We start from the raw sequence: 27,273 nt of genomic DNA, 5'->3' as shown, positions 1-27,273 counted from the left end.
TGTTGTGTCTTTGAAGTTGGTGTCCCTTTGAAAAACTTCCAAAATGACTAAAATCATGTATTTATAAAATTAGAGTCTAAGATTTGTAGTGATATTATTATCCTGAGTCCTTCCAGGGGTAGAAGCAAGTATCATTTCCAGGGAAATCTGAGAATCTTCTTTTCCAATGGGACAAAGCTCCTGTTCCTAGCTTGGCGAGTTTGTGAAATATTGGACCTTAAACATGTCAATTGTGCAAGACTTGATTATTGCCAAATCTGCACTTCAGAATAGTGTAATTTTGGAGGGAAATTCCATGTTTTAGACTTGCTTCTGACTAATGTGGAGGAATTAATTGCGCATCTGAAGGGGGAAAGCAATTTGGATTAAAGTGAACATGAAATGATATATGATTTTAAGGAAAGGAATGAGTGAGAGCAGCAGAACAAAGGATTTAAAAAAAGCAGACTTTAACAAAGAACTGGTAGGTTAGGTTCCCTGGGAAGAAAATCTAAGGGCTGTTATAAAGAGGACAGTGATCAATTGTTCTTCATGTCCACTAAAGATAGGACAAAAAGTAATCAGTTTAGGGCTTGTCTACATGAACAATGAGATTGCATGAAGGTGGGGTGTGAATCTACCCCTTAGTAGCCTGCCACAGTCTAACTGTCCATGTGTGTTCTTCTGATGCACATTAACGGTTTGATAATACGCTTTGAGTTAGTCCCTTTCAAAGAGGGCTGGATCAAAGCACTGTGACGAACTGTTAATGTGCATCTGCAGGGTGCACGTGGACAGGTAAACCACAGCAGGCTAGAGCATGGTAGATTCACATCCCATCTTGCTGCAATCTGTTTGTGTAGACAAGCCCTAAATCTGCAACAAGAGAGAGAGAGAGATTAGATATTAGGAAAAACTTGCTAACTGTAAGGATAGTTAACCACTGGAATAGGATTCCAAAGGATCTAACTAGACTTCCTGTTGTTGGAGGTTTTTAAGAACAGGTTAGACCAGGGTTCTCAACCTTTTTTTTTTTTTTTTTTATCATGCTCCCTCTTACTTTTTTTTTCTTTATTAATTTTTATTTGGTAACTTGGAGCACCTCCATCCCTTTACAAAATGAGACTTTCTAATGTAATCTAGATGGAACTGGGGCCATTAATACATTGATTTCAATAAAGGCGATTCTACTTTAAATAAATCAGCCGTTTGATCCTGCTGTCTGTGCGTAGGCTAGGAAACCTTTTAAAAGCACATACCTTACTATTCACAAAATTTTCAGGGCAATATTTCTCAGTTTCAACATCTAAGAATGCTAGTGAGCAGTGTGCCCTTGTGAGGTCGCAATGCCACACACTGAAATATGGCCTGGTCACCCCTCCATCTGGGGCATGAGACGGGGATGATACCACAGAGACAGGTGAGCCTCCTTTCTGTGAAGTTGGGATGGAAGAGGGTGAGCTATGCTTGAAGGATCCTCCGCTATACACATATTGGAGTCAATATGGTCCAGGCCAATAATAATAATGTTCACTCCTCCTGTTGGCATTAATTACATACTCCACAAACTTTTGGAAATTTAGCTCACAGAAGTTGAATGTTGCCCTTGTTTTTGGATAATTGTCTACGCTACAATATGTTGCCTAACTTCATTCACTTCTGTGAATTTCGTTTTGATTAAATAGGTCTGTTCTGCTCATAGCCCTGTTTACTTTAAGACATGTACATGTATTAATAATAGGCTTAATGCAAAATTATAAGATTTCCTTAGTAATCTCTTTTCTCTAAAATCAGAAATTTTCATTCACAGTTTGGTTTATTTCACCTACTTTGTAAGCATACAGTATTTAAATAAGAGATTCCCATAGTGCGGTGTTCAGTGTATTAGAGACATGCCAAGTTAACATAATTTTGACAAGTACATTATTTTGGGTGTCTGCTTGTCCTGTGGTGGTATTTTTCTTCTTTGAAGACAAAGTAATTAATATATGTGGTTTTATAAATATTTCTGTAATGTACAAAAATGTTTTAGAACATTAATGTGCTGTCAGTTTCTTTCCTTCTGTTTGCAGGTGTATTTATCAGGCCTTGCACCAAAAGGTCTCTATTTTAGTGACTCATCAGTTGCAGTACCTCCATGCTGTAAACCAGATTTTGATTTTAAAAGAGGTAACTGATATCACTGGCTAGCTTTTAAAACTCAGCTGTTGCTGCTACTCATTCATATTCTGAAGATAAAAATGTGAAGAGTTAGGAAAAGTGATTTTCTATAAAATATCATTACCGTTTATAAATGTGTATTATGTCTCCTAAAGACATTTGTTAAGTGTATCTGTTATTAACACCAGAAGCTGAGAAGAGTTTTCTTAGAATACCTTGCCTGAAAAATTTGAACTGGCATATTATCATATTGTATATTCTGCTTGTAGGGAAGTGATTTTTATTGAGTATTTAAAACTTTGTTCATTGTTAAGATTTATTTTAGTGCCTTAATAAATAGGTGGGGCAGCGGGAAGAGCAGGAGAAACTGTATTTATTAGACTCTGCACCTCAGTTCCCTTTTAATTAAAGGTTGAGAAAAGGCCATATGTATCTGAGACCAACTAGTCTTCCAGCAAAAGCAGAGCTTACTCAAGATTAAAAAAAAATATATATGCAGGATCGTCCCCCTATTTTTTAAGATTGGGAGAAGCAGGACCCTTTAGGCCTTCATTATACTTCATAAAGTTGCAAAAAAAAAAAAAAAAAAAAAGGCCACAACACTCATCTTTTTCCTTGTCAGATCACCTTGAAGATACAGTAATCTCTGGCATAGGTGCAAAAGATTGGATTGCGGTGGGGTTTTTTAGGCTGGAACACATGGGGTGAAATTCTGTGTGGCTCCTCTAAGAGCATGGGGAGTAGAGGGCTAAGGTGGCTTTAAGACCTCCCAATTCTGGGGGGCTCCACAACCCCTGGCATATCACATAAGCTAAGAGACCCTGTTTATGATACGGAAGCCTACCTCTAAGCTGTAAGGCTACCTTCTGCAGGTCCTGCAATGAAGGAATCCTCCCCCGTCCAGATCTGGGTCCCTTTATAGCACTCTGACCCGTTCACCTGGCATGAAGGGGCTGGTTTGGGGAGGTAATGAACTTGCCTGTAATGCCTTGCTACAGAAAAAGAACAGATAATTGGAGGGATTTAAACTTTCAGTGTTATGAGGTGAGGGTTTCTAAGAAATCTCTTGAGCTTTTATTTACAGACAGTACATGTGTCAAAAGCCATGGGGCTCCAGTAATGAAGATGTATGCAACAGATTGTTAAATTCACCCTGTACAGAATATGCACACACAATGTGAACAGCATTTTAAAAAATATTTTGCTGTAGGGTAAAATGGTGGGGAAAGGGACCTATTCAGAGTTCCTGAGTTCTGGAATCGATTTTGCTTCCCTTTTGAAAAAAAATGAAGAGGTTGAACAGTCACCAATTCCTGGAATCTCCACTATGAAGTCAGCAAGGAACCGTACCTTTTCACAGTCCTCTGTCTGGTCACAAGATTCCTTGGTGCAGTCACAGAAAGATGGAGCAGTAGAACAGCCACCTGTGAGTACATAAAATATGAATTAACATATTACTTGTTAATTTTTTTCAAACTGTGATATTCTTATGATAAGGTAGGCTAACATTGAGGAGAGATGACCACTGAAGCCGGAAGACAAGTCACCAGTGAGGAGATTCTGAATCCGAGACAGCTTCCCTGGCACACATGGAACTGAATCTGTGACCCTTGCATTCTCAGACCATTGCTCTAACCCCCTGAGCCAGAGAGATGGACTGTAAATATGTGTATACATAAGGGCTATGTGCTCTCCATCCCTGTGCATATAAATACCATTATTTAGTCTTCTCTAAAAAAGAGAATATGTACATACATATAAAAATAAATAAATAAAAAGGAGGGGCAAGGGTTCTTCTTTGCATTTTGTTTTCTATATTTTAAGACTGTTCAGAATAATAATTTTAGGCCAACAAAACTTGATATTTTACTGTAATTTGTCAGTGATTAGTTATATTTGTTTAAACTCACTCCCCACCAGCTGGTACTAAAGCCAGTGGGCTCAATATTTTCATCAAATGTGCCCATGTCATGCTATCTGAGTGCCAACCTCAGTGCAGACTGTCAAGAAGCAGGGCAGAGACCCCCAAACTGGTTGTGAATTCTATAATTAGATTTCACCAACCCAGTAACAAATATGAACTCCTAATTCACTATAACAACTTACCGTGGAGTCACAGATATCCCCTTGGGCATTCCAAGCTGTCTGGCCACCCAGGCTAGCTGGACTTACTGATAGTTGGTTGCAGTACACCAAAGATCACAACATATGCAAGTTGCTTCCAGTCCCAAGAGACCAGTTACTTACCCTAGGTCAATTTATACCTTAGATCTCACACCAAAGATAACGCTTGTAGCCAATCCTATAGTAAACTAACTAAGGATTTATTAACTAGGAAAAAGAAATGAGAGAATTATTACAAGGTAAAAGCAGGTTTCCAAAAGGTGACAGAACTGTAGTAACACTGCTCTACAGCCAAAATGCTTCTGAAATAAATGTAGTCAAACTTTACTAATTCTGGGTCACTGAGAACGAAAATGATGCTTAAAATTGTTGATTGGCTCTAGTTTTCAAGATATGCTATTGGGTCAGTATATACGACCCTTGCAGGGCCGTAGCAACAAAGAACGTGGCCCCCTTCGAACGGTGGCCCCCTCCGAACATATGTCCGGGCGGGGCCCCTTACAATGCAGAAACTGGAATGCGGTATTTATTTTGCCACTTTTAGGGGCCCCCTTCCTTGCGGGGCCCCCTCCGGTCGGAGGGTACGGAGGGTGCTCGCTACGCCTCTGGACCCTTGACTTGGGAATGGCGGAGGATAAGTGAGTTATAAAGGGAAGGGATCTCAATTTAAACCAGAAATGACTAAAATACATCTTTGACTGGATCTATGAATAAATCTATGACTGGGTTTGGACAGTACTTGCTTTTCAGGCAAAACAATGAATGATGCAATCTGAAGCTGGTATTGCATCATACATGATATGAATTGCATCATGTTATTCCTAGAAGTCATGGATGATGCAATCATAACGAAGCTTACATCACTTTGCTGAACAAATTGCCCTATATCAGCTCTAGAAATCATACAGTGTCGTGCTCTCCTATTTGTCAGTGTTTGATTTTGCAAAGGGACACATTTCTGTTTAGCCAAAGTGAGCAGAGATGCCTCGTACTTGTGTGAACAGTGCAGATAACTTCTGCTATGTTTGTGGTGAAGTGACTTTTGCATCACACAAGCGCAGTATAACCATTATGGTTAAGAAAGCCTATCACCTTTATTTTGGCTGCAAAATTGGAGATCAGGACAAGAGGTGGGCCCCACACATATGCTGCAACACTTGTGCAACAAATCTTCGCTAGTGGTTGAACAGGAAAAGGAAATCTATGCCTTTTGCTGTGCCAATGATTTGGAGAGAGCCAATAGATCATACCAGCAATTGTTACTTCTGCATGGTGCCTCCAGTTGGGAAAGGTGTGTCAAAGAAGAAAAAGTGGATTGTGCATTATCCAAACATTCCATCAGCTATACGCCCAGTACCCCACGGAAAAGGACTGCCAGTTCCTGATGCACCAGAATCATTCTCACTTGAGTCAGATGAGGAAGAGGATGAAACTTCTGGTCCTGAACCATCAATGTCACAGGATCCACATTTTCTCCCATCCTCCTCCTCTGAACCACACCTCATAACACAAGGTGAACTGAATGACCTTGTCAGGGATTTGGAACTACCCAAGAGTAAGGCAGAGCTGTTGGGCTCCAGACTACAGCAGTGGAATCTCCTGGCAGGTGATGTTAGGGTTTCCATGTTCCGTGACCATCAAAAGGATCTTGTCCCATTCTTCTTCATGGAAGGTGATCTTGTAGCCTGCAACAACATCGATGGTGTGATGGCAGCCCTCAACATCGTTCACGATCCAGATGAGTGGAGACTGTTCATTGATTCATCGAAGACGAGTCTTAAAGCTGTTTTACTGCATAATGGCAATGTTTTGCCATCAATTCCAGTTGGTCATGCAGTCCATATGAAGGTAACCTATGACAACATGAAACAACTTTTGAGGTGCATAAACTATGACCAACATCAGTGGCAGCTTTGTGGCGATTTGAAGGTTGTTGCTCTCTTGCTTGGTCTGCAGACTGGATACACAAAGTACTGCTGTTTTCTCTGCGAATGGGATAGTCGTGCAAGAGATTCCCACTACATCAAGAAAGATTGGCCACTCCGACAGTCATTGGAGCCTGGGAGGAAAAGTGTTCAGCATCCACCACTTGTTGAATCAAGGAAGATTTTGTTACCACCCTTACACATCAAGCTGGGTCTGATGAAGAACTCTGTCAAGACCATTGACAAAACACAAGCAGCTTTCAAGTACCTCCATGGAAAATTTCCAAGGTTAAGTGAAGCTAAGATAAAGGAAGGTGTCTTTGTTGGTCCTCAGATTCGTGAACTTCTTTGAGATGATGCATTTAACCATGCACTGCGTGGCAAGGAAAAGACGTCATGGAAAGCCTTCCAGTTAGTGGCAATAAATTTTCTCGGAAACAACAAGGCAGACAACTACAGGTTGTTGGTGGAAAACCTCCTCAAGGCATACAAAAGCCTTGGTTGCAACATGTCACTAAAAATACATTTTTTTGCACTCATATCTACATTTTTTTCCACCGAACTGCGGAGCAGTGAGCGACGAGCACGGCGAGCGATTTCACCAGGACATTGGAACAATGGAGAAACGCTATCAGGGCAAATGGAGCCCATCAATGCTTGCAGACTATTGCTGGACAGTGACAAGAGATGCTCCATTTAATGAATACAAGAGACAAGCCAAGAAGCGCCGAGTAGACACTGAATAGGACTAAACTATGTACAGAATAGTTTTTTGCCTTTTGTTTTGTAATAAATTTTATTTATATAACCCTTTTGCTGATTTTTAAAGTGTTACATAAACAGGACAGGTGAAATATTATCATGTAAAGCAACCATAAACACATGAAAAGACCTAGGTTTACAATTTATGATTAAAACTCTACTATCGACACAATATACATAGATATAAAATGTAAAAACTTAAATATCTTAGAAACAGTAGCCAATCAGTTGTTTTAATTGTCATATTTGAATTCAGCACATCAAAATACATAATAAATAGCACATTTTATCTCTGAAGCAGACGACTTCTCAAAAATTGTAGACCAGTGTAATCTATCAACTATGAATGTCTTTTAGGGTTGACCCTGGGGGTATCTGCTTCTCTTTCGTAGCTCTGTAAAAGTCCAAAAAGCAAAAGAGAGATGAAAAATTTTCTTGTCGACTATTTTTATTTCCTTCTCCCAGAATTCAAAAGCTGATGGGATGAGCCCTTTTGCAAGTAGCCTCTTCATGGCTATGAAAGGCAATTAACAAAGTCTTTGTATTGTGATGTCCCACAGTGGCTCATTTAGTTATGATAGCCCTTCTTGATGAGGAGGAGATGATCCCCCCCCCTGACAGGTTCAGAGTTTCAGAGCAAACAGTTTTTACAGTTACAAAGCAAAAACTTAAATATTACCTTATAGCATTTAATAAAGATATTGTAAGTTGCTGCATGCATTAATCTCACTTACAAGCATTTCATAAAGTCTAAACACTAAACATATTGTTATAAGTTCAGTACCCATCTTAACCATACTAACACGCAGGTGAAACAGACTGGTTTCCAGCAATGAATTTGTCAGTGCTCAGCTGAGGCCTAAAGCTTTGGCAAGAGTTGGCACCTGGTTGCCAGCGTCACAGCCCAAACCATGCAAAGTGCCAGAAGTAACATACAAACCCAAAACAGATTATTGTTCTCTCCTAGGTGTGTGTATACTGAGTTCCTCTGCTCCTCTCCCATCCACAATGGGGGGTCTGTCATTCCCCCTGTTCCTACACAATCATATCCCTGGACAGCTAAATGAAACATTGTGTATTTCACTGTATTATGTTAACACCAATCTTTCTGTATATTGATAATACAATTACAAAAAATTGTTTATACTCTCAGCAGATTTTCTCGTTTCTTCCTTTTTTGTTCATTTACTGCTTTTTTCATGTCTGTGTCTCTCTCTTCCTCCTTCTCTTTGCTCTTTCAGTGTGCTCTATAATTAACTTTTCTTTTTCCCCGTTCCTCAATCTAATTTTCTCCATTTGTCATCCTCTCCTTCTGTTTTCCCCCCTATAAGCTCCCTTGTGGGCACTTACTCTTCGGAGAATTTATTACAAGAAATTGGCTGGAATTTTGTGGCTCTTGAGATCTGAACTGTTTCAAGGGAGTTGCTCCTGTTGAGTTTGATCCATTAAAGGGACTAGGGTGCGCAGCTTTTGTCTATAGTTTTTTTATTTTTGTTTTTTAAGGCCTTGATTCAGAAACACACATGTTTTAAACTGTTCCTATTCAGGGAAGTATTTAAATACACGCTTAAGCGCTCTTTCTGAATATGGATGCTTTTCCACATTGTGATCTTGGTCTCTGGAACCTTTATTACTGATGTTGATACACGAGAGAGAAAAAACTCAGTTTGGCTCTCAGTTGAGGTTTAGTTTGCAGCCCTGGCAGTTAGAACATATATCTGGTTACTTGTAAAATAAGTACTTTTAACATGGAGTCACTGAGAGACAAAGATGAAACTCCCAGAATCCCGTTTTTCAGAGTCAAATTCTTAGAGTAGTACTGCGCTGTTAGATTGAATTTCCTATCTTCTGTTGCTTTTGTGTCACAATGCTAACATTTAAAAAATATTTTAATAAGTATAATTTTATCTCCTTATTTACTATATTGCTGATTCATAACTATGATCTATCAGTAACTTTTTCTGGAACCATGACTTTAATATGAATTTTAGCATTAGTTTTCTTATTCATTTTATTTTTTATAGACTGAACCTCTGGTGACTGCACTGCCAGAAGAGAGCCGATCTGAGGGAAAAATAAACTTCAAGATTTACAGGAAATATTTTGCTGCTGGCGCAAACTACTTTGTAATTTTTATACTTTTACTTCTAAATATTTTGGCACAGGTAAGATATCTGATGGATGCCACAAATAATAAAGAATAGATTTATGTTTTGTGTTTACATTAACATAGTGTACTGAACAGCTGTTCTGATGTTTAAGTGAAAAGCTTTTGATACATGATGCTCTTATGTATAATCATTTTAATACAGCAAAGAGTCCTGTGGCACCTTATAGACTAACAGACGTATTGGAGCATGAGCTTTCATGGGTGAATACCCACTTCATTGGATGCATGTCGCATGCATCCGACGAAGTGGGTATTCACCCACGAAAGCTCATGCTCCAATACGTCTGTTAGTGCCACAGGACTCTTCGCTGCTTTTACAGATCTAGACTAACACGGCTATCCCTCTGATACATTTTAATACTTGGCAGTATACCTGATCAAATCTGATAATATCTGAATGTGGTTTCTGTAGTTTAAATTTGTACTCCAATGGGACATTAAGGTAATAATCCTCAGTTCAAAGTCCTACTGATCAATTTAAAGTACTTTTGTGTTGTATAATTTATGTTATATTGCTATTCATACAAATTGTATCCCACTACCCTTCTCAGAGATACATAATGTAATTACTAAATTAAATAAAAATAATGGCAGCCATAGATTGCGTTTGAGGTATTGGTATGGGAGAAAATGTGTTTTCAGTTCAGAATTGAAATATGCTGTATGGCTAATAAGACAGAGTGATAGAGGCTGTTCCTGACATAAGAGCTACAGAGGAAAAGACTCTCCTGCCAACAGACAGAAGATTATAGAAAGAGGTCAGAGGTTGTTGTTTACCAAGTAGAAGCAATAGGGAACAGGGAATAGAGGAAGACTATATGTGTGAGGCAAGCTGGAGCAAGTTTGTGAAGGATTTTTTACCAAGGAGAACAATTTTGAACTGTATCCTGAAGTGAATGGGGAACCAGTGAAGTTATTTTGAGGATGGTATGATGTGGACTTGTTACTGTGTTGTGGTGAGAAGTTCAAAGGAATTTTGTGGAAATGATTGGTCTTAGCTTCAAAGATAAGTTTGAGGAAATAAGAGAATTTGCACAGGGTCCTTGAATTGAGACCATCTATGTTTGGGAAGATGGTGAATATGATCTGATCTCTGTGGGTAGACCTACAGTATTTTAATTGAATTGAATAGAGGTAGATTTTGAGATAAATTAAGCTCGGTTACCGAGCTTGTAAGATCATAGTCATCTCTGGTTGGGGAGTTCTTTTAAGTTTTTCCTTCCTTTTAACATAAAAATAAAGTTCTGAACTGATAACATCAGGAGTTGGCTCTTATGACTGTGAGCATATGTACTAAGCAAGAAGCAGTTTGGGATGTCTACAATAGAGAGTTTAGGAACAGAAAGACCCAGCCCTTTGCTATATGAATTAACATCTGTTAGAGAGGGTTGTTATGGCTGGTTTTTGTTGAATGTCTTGCTTTCCCCTTGTTTCACCATCATGCAGTTCTCATAACCAGGTAACTTTTTGTCTTCTGGAGGCTGAGGGTTCTAGCTCTCCTAATATGCTCTGCAAATCACTGCTGGTCTTGGAAAAATCAGCTCATGCACTTTCATATGGATGCCTAGTATTTGATTTTACTAAATATGCAGTGAGGTGTACAACTAACTGAAGAATGAGGTTGGGCCCTAAATATATATGCACCAGCTCAGTATAGGTGTGGGGAGGGGGGGCAAGGGGAGAGGCAGGTTTGGGGTGGGCAGCATATTTTTTTAATGACAGATTTTACCAGGGGACATAGAAGAATGGCTGAGGAAATTTAGTTCTCTAGTACTATATACTTTTTGTAAATTAATGCAAATGTTTGCTTTTATTTATTCAAGGTTGCTTATGTGCTTCAGGATTGGTGGCTTTCATACTGGTAGGTTATTTGACTTCTTGCAAAGAAGGGCTGTATAAATAATAGAAAACAGTAATATATATATAGGGGACGGGGGGGAAGACTGTTCCAAGAAAATTCAGAGTTTGGTCAACCTTCCTTCTAATCCCCTCTTACTTTATTTGTGGGAGAAAATAAAGTTCTTGCAGTAAAAGTATGACTCATAATAGTCTGTACCCATGTATAATCCATGATAGCATGAACCCAGATCATATTTAGAATTGGAGATGTTGACTGAAGTTCAATTTTAAAGTAGTAGAAGGTACATGTGAATAATATGATAAATGTACAGGGATATGGCAAACTTCAGGTATGTTTTTCCAGTTTCAGAATGATTAGATAATGCCTTGCTTAAGTGATCTTCCTGTTGTGATGATTATTATTTATCTTTTGCATACATTTCTGTAGGTCAAACCAGCAAGAAAAGCTGAATGTCACATCACATGGAGATAACGGAATAAATGAGACTAGACATCTAGATCTCAGCTTCTATTTAGGAATTTATGCAGGTAAAAATATTTTAATCATTTGCTCTATTATAATAGAGGGTTTTGAAAGGAACACTTAAGTAGCAGTGTGGAAAAATAGGTTTTCTAACAGTGATTCAGTAATGTCTGAGCAGATTAGCAGACTGAGCCTTGTTTCCTGACTAAATTAATTGGAATAATTAAAAAAGAAAAAACTCTAGTCGAAGCAATAGATTGAATGCAGACTCTTAATTTGCTCTGTACGGGATTTTGGAAGGTAAACCAGGAATTGAGTATTCAAAAAGGCAGTCACTGTAAACTTGTGGCTATTGTCTATACTAATAGGTTATTTCAGCTAAATCGTCAGTCATTATATGTGTGGGCAAGAGGGATTAGAAATTGATCCTCATTCTGCAGCTCTCTGTTCCAGTTTTTGTTTATATACAGTGATGGCTTTTTAAAAGTCAGGATGGGTATGTTCCTTCTGAAGTTACGTAGCAAAATAAAGCATCTTTGATAGGTACACAGGACCAGATTTTTAAAGATATTTAGATACCTAAAGATGCAGATAGGAGCCTAGTGGCATTTTCAAAAGTGCTTTGGTGCTTAACTCCCATCAATGGGAGTTTCATGCCTATCTGCACCTTTAGGCATCTAAAATACCTTTCAAAATCTGGCCAGTAGTACTTGATTTTTACATAAAAAAAAAAAAAGTCAAATATATGATAAGAAGCTTCCCCCAAATCTTAACTGGTTATCACTATTTTTAGTTTGTTTAATGTAGTTGTTTAAACTTTTATGAACCACAATAATTTCATGCACTCATTTATGTGGTGGTCCTGAGGGACATCAGGGAAACAAACACACACTGCATGTGTTCTGATACAGATTGATTGTTTTCATAACTCCTCCATGTATACTAGTCTTTTCACAGAGGGCACAGGGAAGGCAAATCCATGCCCTAATAACCTTATAGTTTAAGGGCCAGATGATACCTCCCTTACTCACAGAGCATAGAGCAGACTCATTAATTACTCTCTAAGTGGTCTCGGTGCCACTAGATGGGACAGAGCATCACCACACCCAGGTGGTGTGTGAGTTACCTACTTCCCCTAGCTGAGGAAGCACGTCCTGAGCTTCAGAGACTTCCCAGTTGAAATCCTGGACGAGCCCCCACTTGTAACACCGACAGATCCTGGTCGTCAGCGGGTGGGATCAAACCTGGGACCTCTGGAGCTTAGTGCATGAGCCTCTAGTGCGTGCTCATGCGATAGAGCAGGGGCGGCCAAACTTTTTGGCCTGAGGGCTGCATCAGGTTTCGGAAATTGTATGGAGGGCTGGTTATGGGAGGCTGTGTCTTCCCAAACAGCCAGGTGTGCCCCAGCCCCCGCCCCCTATCCGACTCCCTCTGCTTCTCGCCCCCTGACGGCCTCCCCTGGAAGCCTGCCCCATCTAACCCGCCCTGTTCCCTGACAGCCCCCCTGGGACCCCTGCCCCATCCATCCACCCCCCCCGCTCCCTGTCCCCTGACCGCCCCGAGAACTCCTGCCCCTGACTGACCCCCACCATCCCATCGAACCCCTCCTCTTATTCCTTACTGCCCCCCCTGGGACCCCTGCCCCCATTCAACCCCTGTAGTCCCCGCCTTCTGACCTCCCTGACCCCTATCCACCCCCCCCACCCCCTGACCACCACCCCGAACTCCTCTGCCCTCTCTCCAACCCCCCCTGCTCCCTGCCCCCTTACGACGCTGCCTGGAGCACCGGTGGCTGGCGGTGCTACAGCTGCGCCGCCCAAAGCACTAGGACAGGCAGCCGCGCCGCCCGGCTGGAGCCAGCCACACCACCACGCAGCACAGAGCATCGGGTCAGGCCGGGCTCTGCAGCTGCACTGCCCCAGGAGCTCACAGCCCCGCCGCCCAGAGCATTGCGCCGGTGGTGGAGTGAGCTGAGGCTGCGGGGGAGAGGGAACAGAGGGGGAGGGGCTGGGGGCGAGCCTCCCGGGCCAGGAGCTCAGGGGCCAGGCAGGAACATCCCGTGGGCCAGATGTGGCCCACGGGCCATAGTTTGCCCACCTCTGCAGTAGAGGCTCATGCACTAAGCTCCAGCTGTCCCAGGTTCAATCCCGCGCGACGACCAGGGTTGGCGTTACACAGTTCCACGGGGCTACACAATATGAGTAAGGGTGGTAGAATCTGGCATTTTATGATTGTACAATCAAATCATTTTACAAATAATAAAGTAATTATACAGATTTAAGGCAAGATTTGTGTATGCTAACAAAATAAAGATACATTTGATATTGAAATTTTAAGATATCTCAAGGATAGAATTGTTTGTTTTTTGTTTTTAATTGAAAGCAATAGGTTGGTACAATGTTCATTTTACAGAAATCAAGTTTAAACCCCACCCCAAAAAATCTTAAAAACCAAATGCAAAAGGATATATCTAATAGTCTAATGTGATCTATACCTATTGTTACCATTTCTGAATATTTGGCAAAAGGCTATGTTTTGTTTCAGATCCTGCGTGATGTGGGGGGAAATAAATGCTACAGTATTTTTCCTTCTGAACCTTTGTATAAGACAGAGATTCAGAAAAGTAAAGGATATGTTACTGATGTAGAACTCTAAGCCAGCAGAAGCTACTGCAAATAGCATGGTACAATTGATAGACTATATAAAGTGGTTGACATTTAAAAACTCACCATTTCCCACAGTTGCCATACAGTGAGATCTGAAATATAGCCAATTTCCCCTATCCTTAGAATAGGAAATAACTGGTCACTATGTGGTTAGTACCTGTTGGAAAATGTTGACTTTTCAATAGTGACCAACATAAGCCACAATTATGTGTAATACTGTATAAAGAATTACGTGACAGAATGGATGTGCAAAGGATATTATACAGACTATCAGATAGTTAATGAAATTTCCTGTGGTGGTATAAAGTCATGCCTCTTTGTAAATGGTATAAAAATAAACTCTTTAAATTGACAGTTAATTTTAGGATGAATTAAGCTATTAACAAGTTTATAATAATGCTTCTTACTGGAGAGAACATTCATCCTGAGTCTTAAGCTTTAAGATTATGATTTGCTTCATGTGAACTGTCTGAACAGAGCTCTGAACAAAATGTACATAGTTTTAACCAAATGCTCTCGCACTGTATCATTAGAGATAGATCTGTGTATATACTGTGACCGTATTTATTTGTTTAATTTTAGGTTTGACGGTGACTACAGTACTGTTTGGCATAGTGAGAAGTCTGCTGGTATTCACAGTTCTTGTGAATGCTGGTCAAACTTTGCACAACAAAATGTTTCAATCGCTTTTGAAAGCTCCAGTGTTGTTCTTTGACAGAAACCCTATAGGTAAGATGAACATTTAAAATAATTACATGCTATACATCATTAAGTATGATAAGAAAAATGAAACGTGTGGTAATCCAAATTAAGTCTTCTGATACTCACACATGTTTGCTTTTTAAAAAGTAAATCTTCATATTTACTACTACATCATATCAGTTAGAAAGCTAGAGTTACATTTTTTTAAAGCATATTAGTAACTGACTGATTTTATTCTGGATATCTACCTAATCCTGCATTTGCATATGCAGACAGAAACTGTTATGTTGGTATTGCACACTTATCTACCAGTTGCATTACTAATTACTTGATTTGTGAACATGAGTTTAAGTTTTTCTGGGTGTAACAAGTATATGTGCATTTTTGTGAGGGAATCTGTAGTGTCTTTCATTGGAAAATTGACCCTAAGTGTTATTTGTGGCTGGCAAAAATGTGTACAGAGATTATTTTAAAAAATCTATTTAAACTATGCTTTATCGGTGCAAAAATGTGTAGAAGCAACAGTTTGGACAGTGACTGTAAAAACAACTCACTCACACACCCAGAATGGATAGAAAACAAAACTATGCAATTTAAAAGATATAATCTGGGTCAGTATCCTTAAATGGAAAAGGTAAAGGTGTTTGGATGCAAAGTACACCTGATAAATTCGTAATGTGATTATAAGATTTGAGGAGGGGGAGAAGTGAAAGGAAGCGAAAGTGAAGCAGAGTGAGGAGGAGTGGGGAAAGAAAATACCAAGAGGAGAATCACTGGTCTTTGAGAAATGGAAGGATGATGTGATGTGTTCCTATAGAGGTTTTTCTGTTATAAAACATCTTCCAGGATTGTGAGAACAAGTCTAGGTTGCTGTTCATTGAGAGAATTATTATTTTTTCTTTGTATAAATGTTCATATGAAGTAAAAAGCAGTGGATGTGCAGTAGATAGCCATGGTACCATTTTTTGAACATACCTCTATGCATGTCTAAATGCATGTTATGTCTGTGTGCCAACATTATGGGTATGTGGCAGTCTAGGTTGGAGGGCTCGAAGAGAAACTGTATGCTCAGCTAAGGGGCTGGTGAGTGGAGAGCTGGTGCTCAGTGGAGCAGGATATATCTGTTTGTGTGATGCCTGTTGGAGCTGGTCATGAGGAATGGCAGGACCAACCAAGGGGGATATCACCAGATATGCAGCATTTCCCCCTTTTGAAGTGTTTAACAAGGTACAGTAACCCCATCTGAGGGGAGATGTAATCATCTTGTAGTAAGCTCAATGAACATAATTTATTATAACAATCTCTAGGTCATATCTATGGGATAGAATTAAATAGCTGCCTACAGTCTGCATTACTTACCAGTCTGCTTTATAACGTACTTTGAAACCTATAGATAAAAAGTGTGATGTAAAAGATCATTATTTGTTTTTTAACAACAGCTATGCACAGAACAAATCCACCATTATTACCCAGATCTCTCTATGGCTTTTACATGGATGTTTCCATTATCAGTAGTTATTCTATGATTTAGGAATAATTTTTGTGTACGCCATTGGTTCTCCTACATCATTTGCTAGCGGTAGCATATAAAGATATTCTTGTATAGGTATTTTTGCACATCTTCTTTCTCTTATAAAGAAGGCATATGAAACTCTGGTTGTTCTTATTCAAAGCTGCAGCAGTTCTGCAATTTAGTGCTGAGCACCATATGCGCACCATCTTTCAGTCATCTGGAAAACCTTGCATCTTATTTTAGATCTTCACCTTAGGGATTCCATTTTGCTATCAATTCCTATGCAGGTAGCTTTTGAACTGGAGCAAAGTTTGCCTGGGCCCAAGATGTCTCCATTTATTAAAAGAAGTGCCTTATTTATTTATTTATTTATTTATTTATTAAATAAATAAAAGAACTACAACTTTATTTTGAATGTATTGTGTTGCTCTTGTAATATTATATTTACACTGTTATGTGCACCAGTAAGGATGAGATTGAAGTAACGCAGAAGTTAAGGAATTCATTGTTAACGTCCCCACAGCAATCTTAGCAATCTCTTTACTTCTCTGTAGTACAGTAGGATCATTCTTTATATGATCACTGAAAATATAAGCAGTAATACTAAATACAAGAGCCAAGATTTTAAAAATGGTGGACTAAATTAGGCTCCTAAATCCAATTAGACAACTAATACATGGTTTGATTTTGCAAAAGTGTTGAGCACCTAATAGTTCCTGTTAGGGCTAATAAGCAGGGCTAGGCAAGTGGCATTGGAAAAGGGAAATAGGTGATGAATCATGACACGTCCATCAGCTCCCAGTGGTGTATCTCAAATCAGTAAAGATGATTAATGGGAATAACGTTTTAAAAATAATATTTTACTGATTAACTTACAACTGAGAGATGGGGCCTGATTCTCCTTTACATGAAAACCCATTTATGCTGCTCTGACAGTTACAGAAGTGTGTAAAGGTGTCTTGGTATAAATTAGGAATGATTGAGGTAATCTGGAATAATTTTGGAAATCTAGATGTCATGATGTTTTAGGAAATAAAAGGAACAATAGAAAATATGTAGTGTTTTTTAAAAATATTTTTAATAATGAAAAGAGAGGTTTTTAAGTAGGCAGAGTCTACCATTATGTAATATGACACATGTAAAAATGCAATTAGTATCGATTGTTTAAGTGTGTTACTTATTGGTAACATTATTAGAAAGCACCTATATTCCAAAGTGACTTAGGGTATATCTACACTACAAATAGACATCCGCGGCTTGCCCATGCCAGCTGACTCATGTTCATGGCGTGTGGTTCTAAGGGGATGTTTAATTGTGGTGTAGACGTTTGGGCTCAGGCTGGAGCCTGGAGGGTCCCAGCATCCAGGTTGGTTTTTACTTGCAGTGTAGACATAGCATTAGGAGCCTAAGTCTCATTGCAAATGGGACGGAAGTGCCTAAATGACTTAAACATTTCTGAAAATTTTACTCTACGTGCAGAAGTGGTGATTGGAAATTAGGGCACTGAAATTCGGTTTTAGCTGTGGATCTCAACAGACCTCTAATTATGGAGTCATCATAATAATGTTTGATTTATATGTGATATCCCATTGTTGGGTTTCAGACTTTATTATGTATTGCTTGTCTATATTGGTTAATAAAACTTACTTGCATTCTTTTAAAGGAATATACAAGTTGTCCTTTGCTCTTCAAACTTTCCTCTGCTCCTCCATACAGATACTAGTATGGGAGTCTGAACATGCATTCCAGGTTAGCTCTTAGGAGTAAACTGTGGACATTTTCCACTTCATAGTGAATGCTTCATATGTTCCACTTCATCTGTTCTCCAGCATGAATAAAGGCTTGCTCTCTTTTGCAAGTCTAGCACAAGAGGGCAGCATGATCTATTTTATCCTGGTCTAGTATTACAACAGTTTATTAGAAAAATAACAAATATTCATCTGGTCTATTTTTAGAAGCAATCTTTCAGCATTGGACTTTTAATTTTTCAATCTATACATTGGGCAATAATATGGTTCTGTGGTATTCTCTTGATTACATACACGTATAATATTTTCCCTTAATTATTCTCACTGTAAGTTCTCTGCCTGCCTTCTAAGAGATTACAGTTCACAAACTGTGTAGTCTTGTCACCAAAGGAGGCAGGTAACTTTATGGATTTTACCTATTTGACTCATATAAGGAGGCCTCTAGCAACACTTCTGTTGGTTTCTTTTTCCACTTGTCTGTAAGAAACATTTGTCATCAAATTTGACAGAACTCTGGGTTAGACAGGAGTGACTGTTTAATTGAGAGCTCCTACTTTGAAATATAGTTTCATAGCTTTTAAATAATGGTGTTTATTTTTTCTGTTTCTTGGATCTTGTGGGCAGATCTCTCTCTCTCTCTCTCCCCCTCCCCCCTTAGAGAAGGGATACTAGTGCTTGCAATAATTTTTAGTTTTTGTGGGTGGTCTACATAATTTGTCTGTTTAAATTTAGTAAACTGAAACCCGCTGCTGCCATGTTAAGTGCCATAGGAATGATACATATGCATGAATTTGTCCAGATAAAATAGGAACCTGTTTTCCCCCTGAAGCACTACTGAGATGTACACAAAATTTTCTAAATCTTTATAAACAAAACAAACAAACAGACGCTTAGTACTTTTAGCAACTCTTGGTTTCGGGCTGGGACTAGAACAAGAGGAGCTGCAATACTGTGGACTACAGCCCTGACAGCATTTCTGGCCTGCTCAGCAGCAGAAAGTACTGAAAGTCTTGCAAGAAATGTCCTGTTTTTGGTGAAATTTTCAGCCCATTTGTGCGAGAGGGCTGGATAAGCTGTGACTAAGCATTCAGTCTTTTGGGTGCTTCCATGCCGAACTTTTTGAGATTCAGGCATCATTATCATAGAAAGAAATAGTCCCTTACCTTTACAGCCAAAAATAAAATACTAAACTGAAAGCTACTAGCCATGAGGCAAAAGTAAATCCCAACTATAAATGTGGGAGATAAAAATATAAAAGAAATTGGTTTTATAATGCAGTTTATTTTTTTCTATGGCATAGATTATTTAATTCTGGTGTTCATAAGTCAACTGATGAAACACCTATAATTTGACAGAGAAAGTTCCTTTGTAGGATGTGAAAAGCATGTTCATCAATACACAAGTGCCTGTCTGTTTTCTTTGAAAGTTGAAAGTAGCTTCAGATGGGCAATGCTGTTAAGTTTTTAAACATATAATATTTTCAACAAGCATGGTATTTCAGCTCTCTGAAAATTACAGCACTGATAATGGGGTTAAATTATAGCTCTATCAGTTGGATGGCAAAGCTGCTTAAGTTAGTGTACTTTAATCTATGCTTGTTCACACAAGTGATTCTGCTGAATAAGTAGCATGCTTAAACAAGAAATACTAGTCTTAAATTCTATGATTTATGGTAGGTGATGTTTTGACATATGGGGCAGGCAGTTTACAAGGCTTCATGTTAAAATATTTCGCTAGTGTTATCGTTTGTTGCCGATAAAATATTCAGTAGCAATGCCAGAAAATTGGTTATATGCCTATATGAGTGAAATTACTCAATTGGTTTCCTTTTATAACAAGATATATTATATACTGGGTTTTTAAAATAGTTTTTTGATGTTTCCTTGTGATCAAGATGAACTTCAAGGAACTGTGAGTAAGGATAATAGCTATTTGACAGCTCTCTTAAGTAGAATATTTTTCATATTCGCTCAAGTTCCACAGGCTTTGTTTTTTTCTTCCGTGTGCCAACTTTAAAAACATATTCACATGTACACAGGTTTGTTAGTTTATGTTCAAAGGAAGGAGTTAGTCACTGTAAGACAACCTTTATTATAAAATAAAAACACACACTCCTTTCCCTTGTTAGTAACAACAAATGTGAGTCATCATAAAAATGCCAACACAATAGATTCCATCAATCATAAAGAGCCTGAACAACCACATAACACTCTAAATATTATTTTTGGGTGTTTGAATGGAACTGTTTGTAGTTTAAAGTAGGTGTGGTAATTAAAACCTGTTTGATTGCCACATGTGTTTTTTTTTTTTTTTTTTTAAAAGGTTTAATGTTTTTTCATATAACAATGGTTATATGTACTTAGTCTTATCAGGGTGTGATATTAAATGATATTACATGGGAGTTGTTCACTTACTGATAATAGTCTCATAGCTTTTGTTACGAATTTAAATAGCCTTACGCTCACGTATATTTGATTAGTATTGTGATTCTGCCAATAACCTTTATAAAGTTGATTACTGTAGGAGTAGTCTAAGGTTAGTAAATATTACACCAGAATTTTGGTTACATTTATTATCTATTATCATAACCTATTTCATCTTTATTCTTATTTTTCTTTGTAATAATCATTGGCTGAAGCTCAGTCAGAAGCTGATAATGAGACAAACCTTTGCAGTTTGTCAAGTTGCCATTCACTCTATTTACCCTTAATGTGTGAAATAAAATTAAAATATTATAAAAGCTGTTTAGGAGAATACTGCACATTATTTGAAACAGAAATAGAGTGACACTTGTGCTTGCAGCCACTTCCAGTGTCCTGCTTTACTGGCAGTGTCCTGCTTTACTGGCACAAGATTTCAAGTCCCTTCACAGAGATTTTCCATCTTCCTCACAGTAAGACCCCCTGCAAAAGAATGGCCTGCTGTGAATCTCATTTCTGACCATATGCTGACCTGCCCAGATACTGCAATTCTATGCTGAAGCAGTCAGAAAGGCAGCCGTTCCATCTCAACCAGATGTAAAGGGGTAGGGAGAGGAGCTGACAAAGGGAAAGGAACATAATTAAAAGTGTTGAATTTAGAAGACTGAATTAAAGTCATTCATGAATGTGGCACGCAGAAAAGTAGAAGAGGAGATATGCCATGGTTATAAACAGATTCAGGACATCTTAACAACTCACCACAGGTGGGAAGGAAACATTGATGGTCCAAGGCACTTTCAAAAGGAAAGAAATGGAGAGTGATAATATTAGTGAAACAATGTGTGAGCGATTTAAAACTGTAACACTGAAGACTAGCTCAGTTAGTGTGACTCCACCATAAAATACGGCTTTGGAAATACACAAATTGATAGACAAGTATGGTTTAAAACCTAGTAATAAGTGATCTGAGGGATGGAGAAAGTATTAGTCTATTTGCTTAAAAATTGTGGGAGGCTTCTAAGGTTGTTGTGAATTGGAAACAAAAGAGAGAGCATGCAAAAGTCATTCTGTCTTGCTGTTTATGGACAGAGCCCTTGGTCACGGCTATATGAGTCTTTGAAATATGAAACCAAAAAGCTTCCAGGAAACTGCACCTTGTGTTTAAAGTCGTATGTTGGGATGATCAAATTACTAAAAACCTTCTGTCAGTGTTTAATGTCATTCCTAATTGATAAAATGGATACAATTTAAAGCACAACATTTCCTGCAGAGACATCAGCCTGCTAGGTGCTGTGAACTGAGCTGCTGCAAGTTGGAATGAACTGAAGAGCATTACAATTAAAAAAAATGTTTCATTAACCGTGCTTTTCTATTTTGTACTGCATGGAACTCTCTCTCCCAGATGATCCTGGGTAATCTGCACTGCAGCATCTGGATGAGTTAATTAGTCTCATACCAGACTGTAAGCATCTAGCAGATTATGCAACAGTTGAAGATTGTTTCTCTGCATGTGAGACTCCTGAAGAAGACTGGGATGAAAAAACACTTCTCAGATTTACAATCCAAAATAAAAATTTAAGTAGAAGATATGAATGAAAATTGGGATGATGCTATATCTAAGAGTCTACCTACTCCAGAAATCCAGATTAAAACCTGAACTATAGAAATCAGTAGCTGGGGGAGTGGTGAGATTTCTGCACTTAATAGTATTTAAGTGATCACTACTCTGATGTTGTTTAATTAGAAAATGGAAAGGTAACAGCTAGAATTAATTGCCAAACCATTAGAAACAATCCAGAATAAATTAGTGTGTTGTTTTTTTTCCTTTTTTTTCCAGAAAAAGATGTATGTTGATGCTTTGTCAGCTGTTTTGAATCACAGCACATCATGCATTAATATGGGTAGAAATGCAGGAAGTCTAAAGAGAATCAAGACTTGGGTATTTGTGACATTATCTTCCACTGTATGATCATATTCTAAATAATAACATGATTTAGTATTTAGGTGTGTAGGTGAAGCAACAGCTTGATGGGCTAGGTGTGTTGACAGATACCAGTATTTAAATAGCTTTTGCATTAGTAAATTATTGCCCTTGTATGGTGTCAAGGCTGATTCCCACTCTGGCACTTTGAGTGCAGAAGGTGGGGGCCCGCAAGGATTCTAAAAATTAATATTGGCCACTCCAGGCTTGTATTAAACTCCCAAGGTTACAGCTTCACTCTGACCTTGGATAGGTAGATGCTGCCACCACCCAAGTGCAAAAACCCCGCTTTTGAGAACCCAGAAAGGCACACCTGGGAATTCCTTCCTGTAGGGTACCCTCAAGCCCTTTCACACACCCCTCCAGGGAAGAGCTGAGAAAGAAACACAAAGGAAATCAGCTGTTGCTACCCAGGAGCGCCGCCAGCTTTTTTGCCGCCCTAGGAGGCGGAAGGTCCCGCCCCTGAAATGCAACCCCCGACAGAGACGGCGGAAGGTCCCGCCCCTGAAATACTGACAATGACCGGGGCGGCCGAAGATCTGGCCGCCGCGGTCGCTGCCCCCCAAATGTTAGTACCCTAGGCGACTGCCTAGGTCGTCTAATGGGTTGCGCCGGCCCTGTTGCTACCAACTAATTAAACAACATAGGCACAAACCTCATAGGGCACAAAAATTCAATCCTGTTCTTAAAAAAGGTACATTTTATTAAAAACAAAAAAGAAGAAAATACATTTGGAATTTAGGCTTTTTGCTAGATTTAAAAAGAACCACTTATAAGGATTAAGCATCAAAATAACTTTCTTGAGGTCCAGCTTAAAGGTTACAAGCAAAACAAAAGCATTTGGGGGTTAGCACAGAGGAGTCCACAAGCCAATAAGAAATAAAAGAAATAACCCTAATCGCATCTTCCTAGACATTCCCTGATTTACTTACATATCTGGGGTTTCAGATAAGTAGTCTGTAGGTATGATCTTATGGTTTTTCATACCTGGCTTAAAGCTTTCTACGGCATAGTTTAGCCCTGTTCGTGCTCTGCGTCTCGTCTCTCCGGAGAACAACAGACAGACAGACAAAAGGGGAGTCTTGTTTCCATTTTAAAAAGTTCTAGCCTTCCCATTGGCTCTTTTGGCCAAGTGCCCTCTCACTTCCTTTTACCTATGCATGCAGTCAGACTTTTTAACCCTTTACAGGTAAAGCAAGTAGAGAACAGCTACCAAGAGGGATTTTATAGCTAACTGGCTGGCTGGGTGTGCATAAAAGGAAGCTACCTCCCCTTCATTTATCACATATGGCTTTGTTTAATTTATTATATTTTAAGAGTAAAAAAACATAAAAAGTAAACGTATATTGTGCATCTACTACAGAGGCTCTGGGAAATGACTCTATAGCTAGGGTAGTATTCTAAAATGGGGGGGAAAAATTCTCTCTAAATGTTAGGTGTCCATTTGTGGTGAAATTTTACACTCGTTTAATTTTTATCCCCTTTTGAATTTTCTATGTATTTTTATTTGGTTTATCATATTTTTAATAGGAAGCATTTGAATTTGGTCTCTTGCTGAATTATTTTCCTTGGGAGTCCTGTTTTATATTGTTGACCAATATCTTTTAAAAAAGATTATCTATCTATGCACAACTTGGCAGGGGGTGTCCCTTGAAAACAACTGGTGGAATCGGAGTTTTAAAGATATAAAATGGTGAATTGAGGATCATATTTAACCATTATAACAAAGCTTATGCACTGTGCACACTTGGTGGGGTAGGGGGCTTGGATGCTCACAGGGCTAAAGGGTTTATCTGTAGGGGAGTTTGTCAGGGTGTACATACAACCCTGTTTGGTTGGTTGATGGGTCTGGGTGTGCACAATATCTTCTCAATGATGAACTACATGTTTCTGTGATATTTTATTCTATAACTAAGAAGGATTCATGAACGCCTGATGATTAAGGCTACGATTTATTCATGGGTATTTTTAGTAAAAGTCATGGACAGGTCACAGGGAAATAAACAAAAATTCACGGCCCGTGACCTATCCATGACTTTTACTAAAAATACCCATGGTTAAATCTTGGGGGAGGAGGAGCGTGCTGAAGGAGCATGGGGGGGGACGTTGCTAGGGGGGTACCGGGGGCAGCGGCAACAGCTGCCAGGGGTCATGGACTGCTGCCGGGGCCAGCAGACCACGGCTGCTCCGGCTGGACAGCAGGGGACCACTGCCCGGCGCCTGTGAACCACGGCTGATTTGGTGGCTGGCGTGGCACTGCTGTCCAGGCCAGCAGTCCGGGGCAGCTCTGACCAGTCATGGACAATGAGCCAGGGGATGCCAAGGACAACTGATGAATACAGTGCATGAATTAACCCAAACTGTAGGATTTATTGATGGCCTGGAAGAGTAGTTACCTCTAAGGGAGCCATTTGGTGGGTGACCGGTCCCTATGAAAGGGATGACACATATATGGACTCCAGTAACTCGGGGAAGTCCTTGTGCTGGTGGGGATCATGTATGCTCCAGATCCATGAAGTTGCTTGAGGCACTTGAGTCCAGCAGCACCTCTACATTGGTGTCAGGTATGGCAGGGTGCCAGAGTTGGAGATGTATTGGATGCTGATTGGCCATCACCAGGATACCGTGAGACAAATGTTGGCCTTCAGGGAGAGGAGAAAGGCTCTATTGGGGCTGGAACTTGGCGTTTCCCACTTGGCCGCAGCTCAGACCTTGGTAGGGCTGCTTGATGGAAGTGTCCTGGTTCCCATACAGTATAGGCATAGGCCCAATGCCTGGCATTTGATTCTTCTCCATGTTGGAGAGGTGGGGCTGGTCCAGCTGAGTTTGTTAGGTTACTTGGAGACTGTCTTTGCTTCAAGCCCTGAATCCTGACAAACACTAACCCATAAAAGTAAGGAAATGAAAAGTTAAGCCACTGAGTGATTTGTACTATTTACTCTTCCATCCACAACGACATGCCTTACCAGTGCCATAGTTACTGTACCTCAGACAATACACCTCAATCTCTACTTTGCCTATCTAGGAATGCCATCCTTCCATCACCATCTTTAAACTTCCCTCTGCACATACTTTTTTACCAGGCTACCTTCTCCCAAGACAACCCTACACTAAACGACTACTAGTGTTGAGGGAAAAAAGAATCTGGTGAAGTGATGCATGCAGAAAGGTAAAAAAAGGCCATAGTTAAGATTGTGGTGCATGGTCTTTTGTGTATGGCAGTTGTGGTAATGATAGTGTGTTGGTGGGTGGAGAAGATAGTATATGTACAGTTAGGTGGCTTAACTTGTCATTTCCTTGCTTTTTTCAGGCACTTTGTCAGGCACAGTACTTCACAGTTTTGTCAGGCACGCTATTTCATGGCAATTTTTTTGTGTATTAATACATATAAGATAAAATATAGACCCCTGCTAATTAGTAAATAGCAAACCTAAAGCCTCATATTGTGTGGAATCTTTTTCCATCAAAGACACCTGGTCATGGCTTCCTCAATAGCTCATCAACATTGTTCCTTAGTTGACTGGAAAGGTCACAAGAAAACAAACACAAACTACTTTCTCCTCCTCGGTCACAGCATTCTCACTCCATAAATTAAGGACAACCTTTAGATCCCAAAGCTGGGTTCCCCACATGTAAGCATATTGTACCAGCATTGAGATTAGACCAAGATGGTCTCAAAATTTATGCTATTTTTAATATCAGATATTGATCCTGCAATGTACAATTATTGCTATTTATAAAGGCCAAGAAGTATACAATTAAATACATATGGCATCATCCTAACAAACATCGGTATGTTCTTTCTGATAATCATTACACTTATTCAGCAAAACAGCCCATGGCATAAAACTTCTGTCTTCGAGTCAAGAGATTTAAAATGTACAGTCAAATTATGACTCCTTCTGTTAAAGCTATGGTGTGGGTGTGGTGGAGAAAGGCTAGGAAGTGTGGTGATAATGGGAGGCATTATGCATACAGAACAGGAGCATATATGATGCCTCCAGTGATGCTGGAGAAGCACACTCAATAGTACTCCTTTGTATAACCATTGAAAAGATGGAGCATGGATTGCCCGCAACAGACCTCTCCAAAGGTCTTCTAATACAGAGGAAGCATGGCTACAACGTATCTGGGCTGTTCAGAGCTGGTGGCAGCATCTCTTTTTTTTTTTTTTTCCCCCCGCCTTCTCCTTGCTCCAAGAAGGGCAGGCAGCTCCATTATTACTACATTCTTTGCATGGGGGCACTGGATGGCTGGCAGGGCAAGGCTAGCAACCTCTCTCTAGCTCCCACAGTGCCTACACTGGAGCAGCCATTATTTGGCTCATAGCTTCATTACTAAAACTGTTTTCCCTAATTAAAACAAAGTTAGGCCACTTAATTAAAATATTTTTATTGCAGGCTAGTAAACTGAAGGTGCATTTTTCTAAAGACGGTTGCCAGGGAAAACAGGTGTGACTTCTAAATGTCAAGCTGCTAGATGATGATATAGGGACAGTTTTTCCTCCACAGGAACATCTCAGGTACAGGATGAGGAAACTCCAGATTCATTTATGTAGGAAAACAGCCACCATCCCTTTTTGAGGACCTTCTCTATATATCTTTTCCTTTTCACATCAGCTGTAAACACCTCCCCCCCCCCCAACCCCAGTCACCCCCACCCCCAAAAATCGAACATCCATTCCATCTCTGTGCTAGTGCAGTTATTTTATGTGTGTGATCCCTGTGGTCTTCCTTGGAGACAATATCCTGGAGTGGCTGTTACCCCTTCTCTTAGGCTAGCCCTTCTGAATAGATGGAG

The 27,273-nt window shown here is 39.5% G+C and overlaps 1 protein-coding gene across 1 annotated transcript in view; it reads left to right on the top strand.

Annotated features, from left to right (window-relative positions):
- ABCC4 (ATP binding cassette subfamily C member 4) overlaps positions 1–27,273 on the top strand; it is a 192,892-nt gene that overhangs the window by 46,462 nt on the left and 119,157 nt on the right. Inside the window, exons 15-20 of the mRNA XM_026656707.2 lie at positions 2,052–2,148; positions 3,350–3,565; positions 8,975–9,115; positions 10,944–10,981; positions 11,408–11,508; positions 14,692–14,838. Coding sequence (XP_026512492.1) covers positions 2,052–2,148; positions 3,350–3,565; positions 8,975–9,115; positions 10,944–10,981; positions 11,408–11,508; positions 14,692–14,838 — 740 coding nt within the window. The remainder of the gene's footprint in view (positions 1–2,051; positions 2,149–3,349; positions 3,566–8,974; positions 9,116–10,943; positions 10,982–11,407; positions 11,509–14,691; positions 14,839–27,273) is intronic.

The sequence above is a fragment of the Terrapene carolina genome, unplaced genomic scaffold (assembly GCF_002925995.2).
Source record: "Terrapene carolina triunguis isolate 2854851 unplaced genomic scaffold, T_m_triunguis-2.0 Scaffold21, whole genome shotgun sequence".
NCBI classification, from domain to species: Eukaryota; Metazoa; Chordata; order Testudines; family Emydidae; genus Terrapene; species Terrapene triunguis.
Note: the sequence above shows the minus strand (reverse complement) of the source record. Positions and strands in the feature narration are given on the sequence as shown.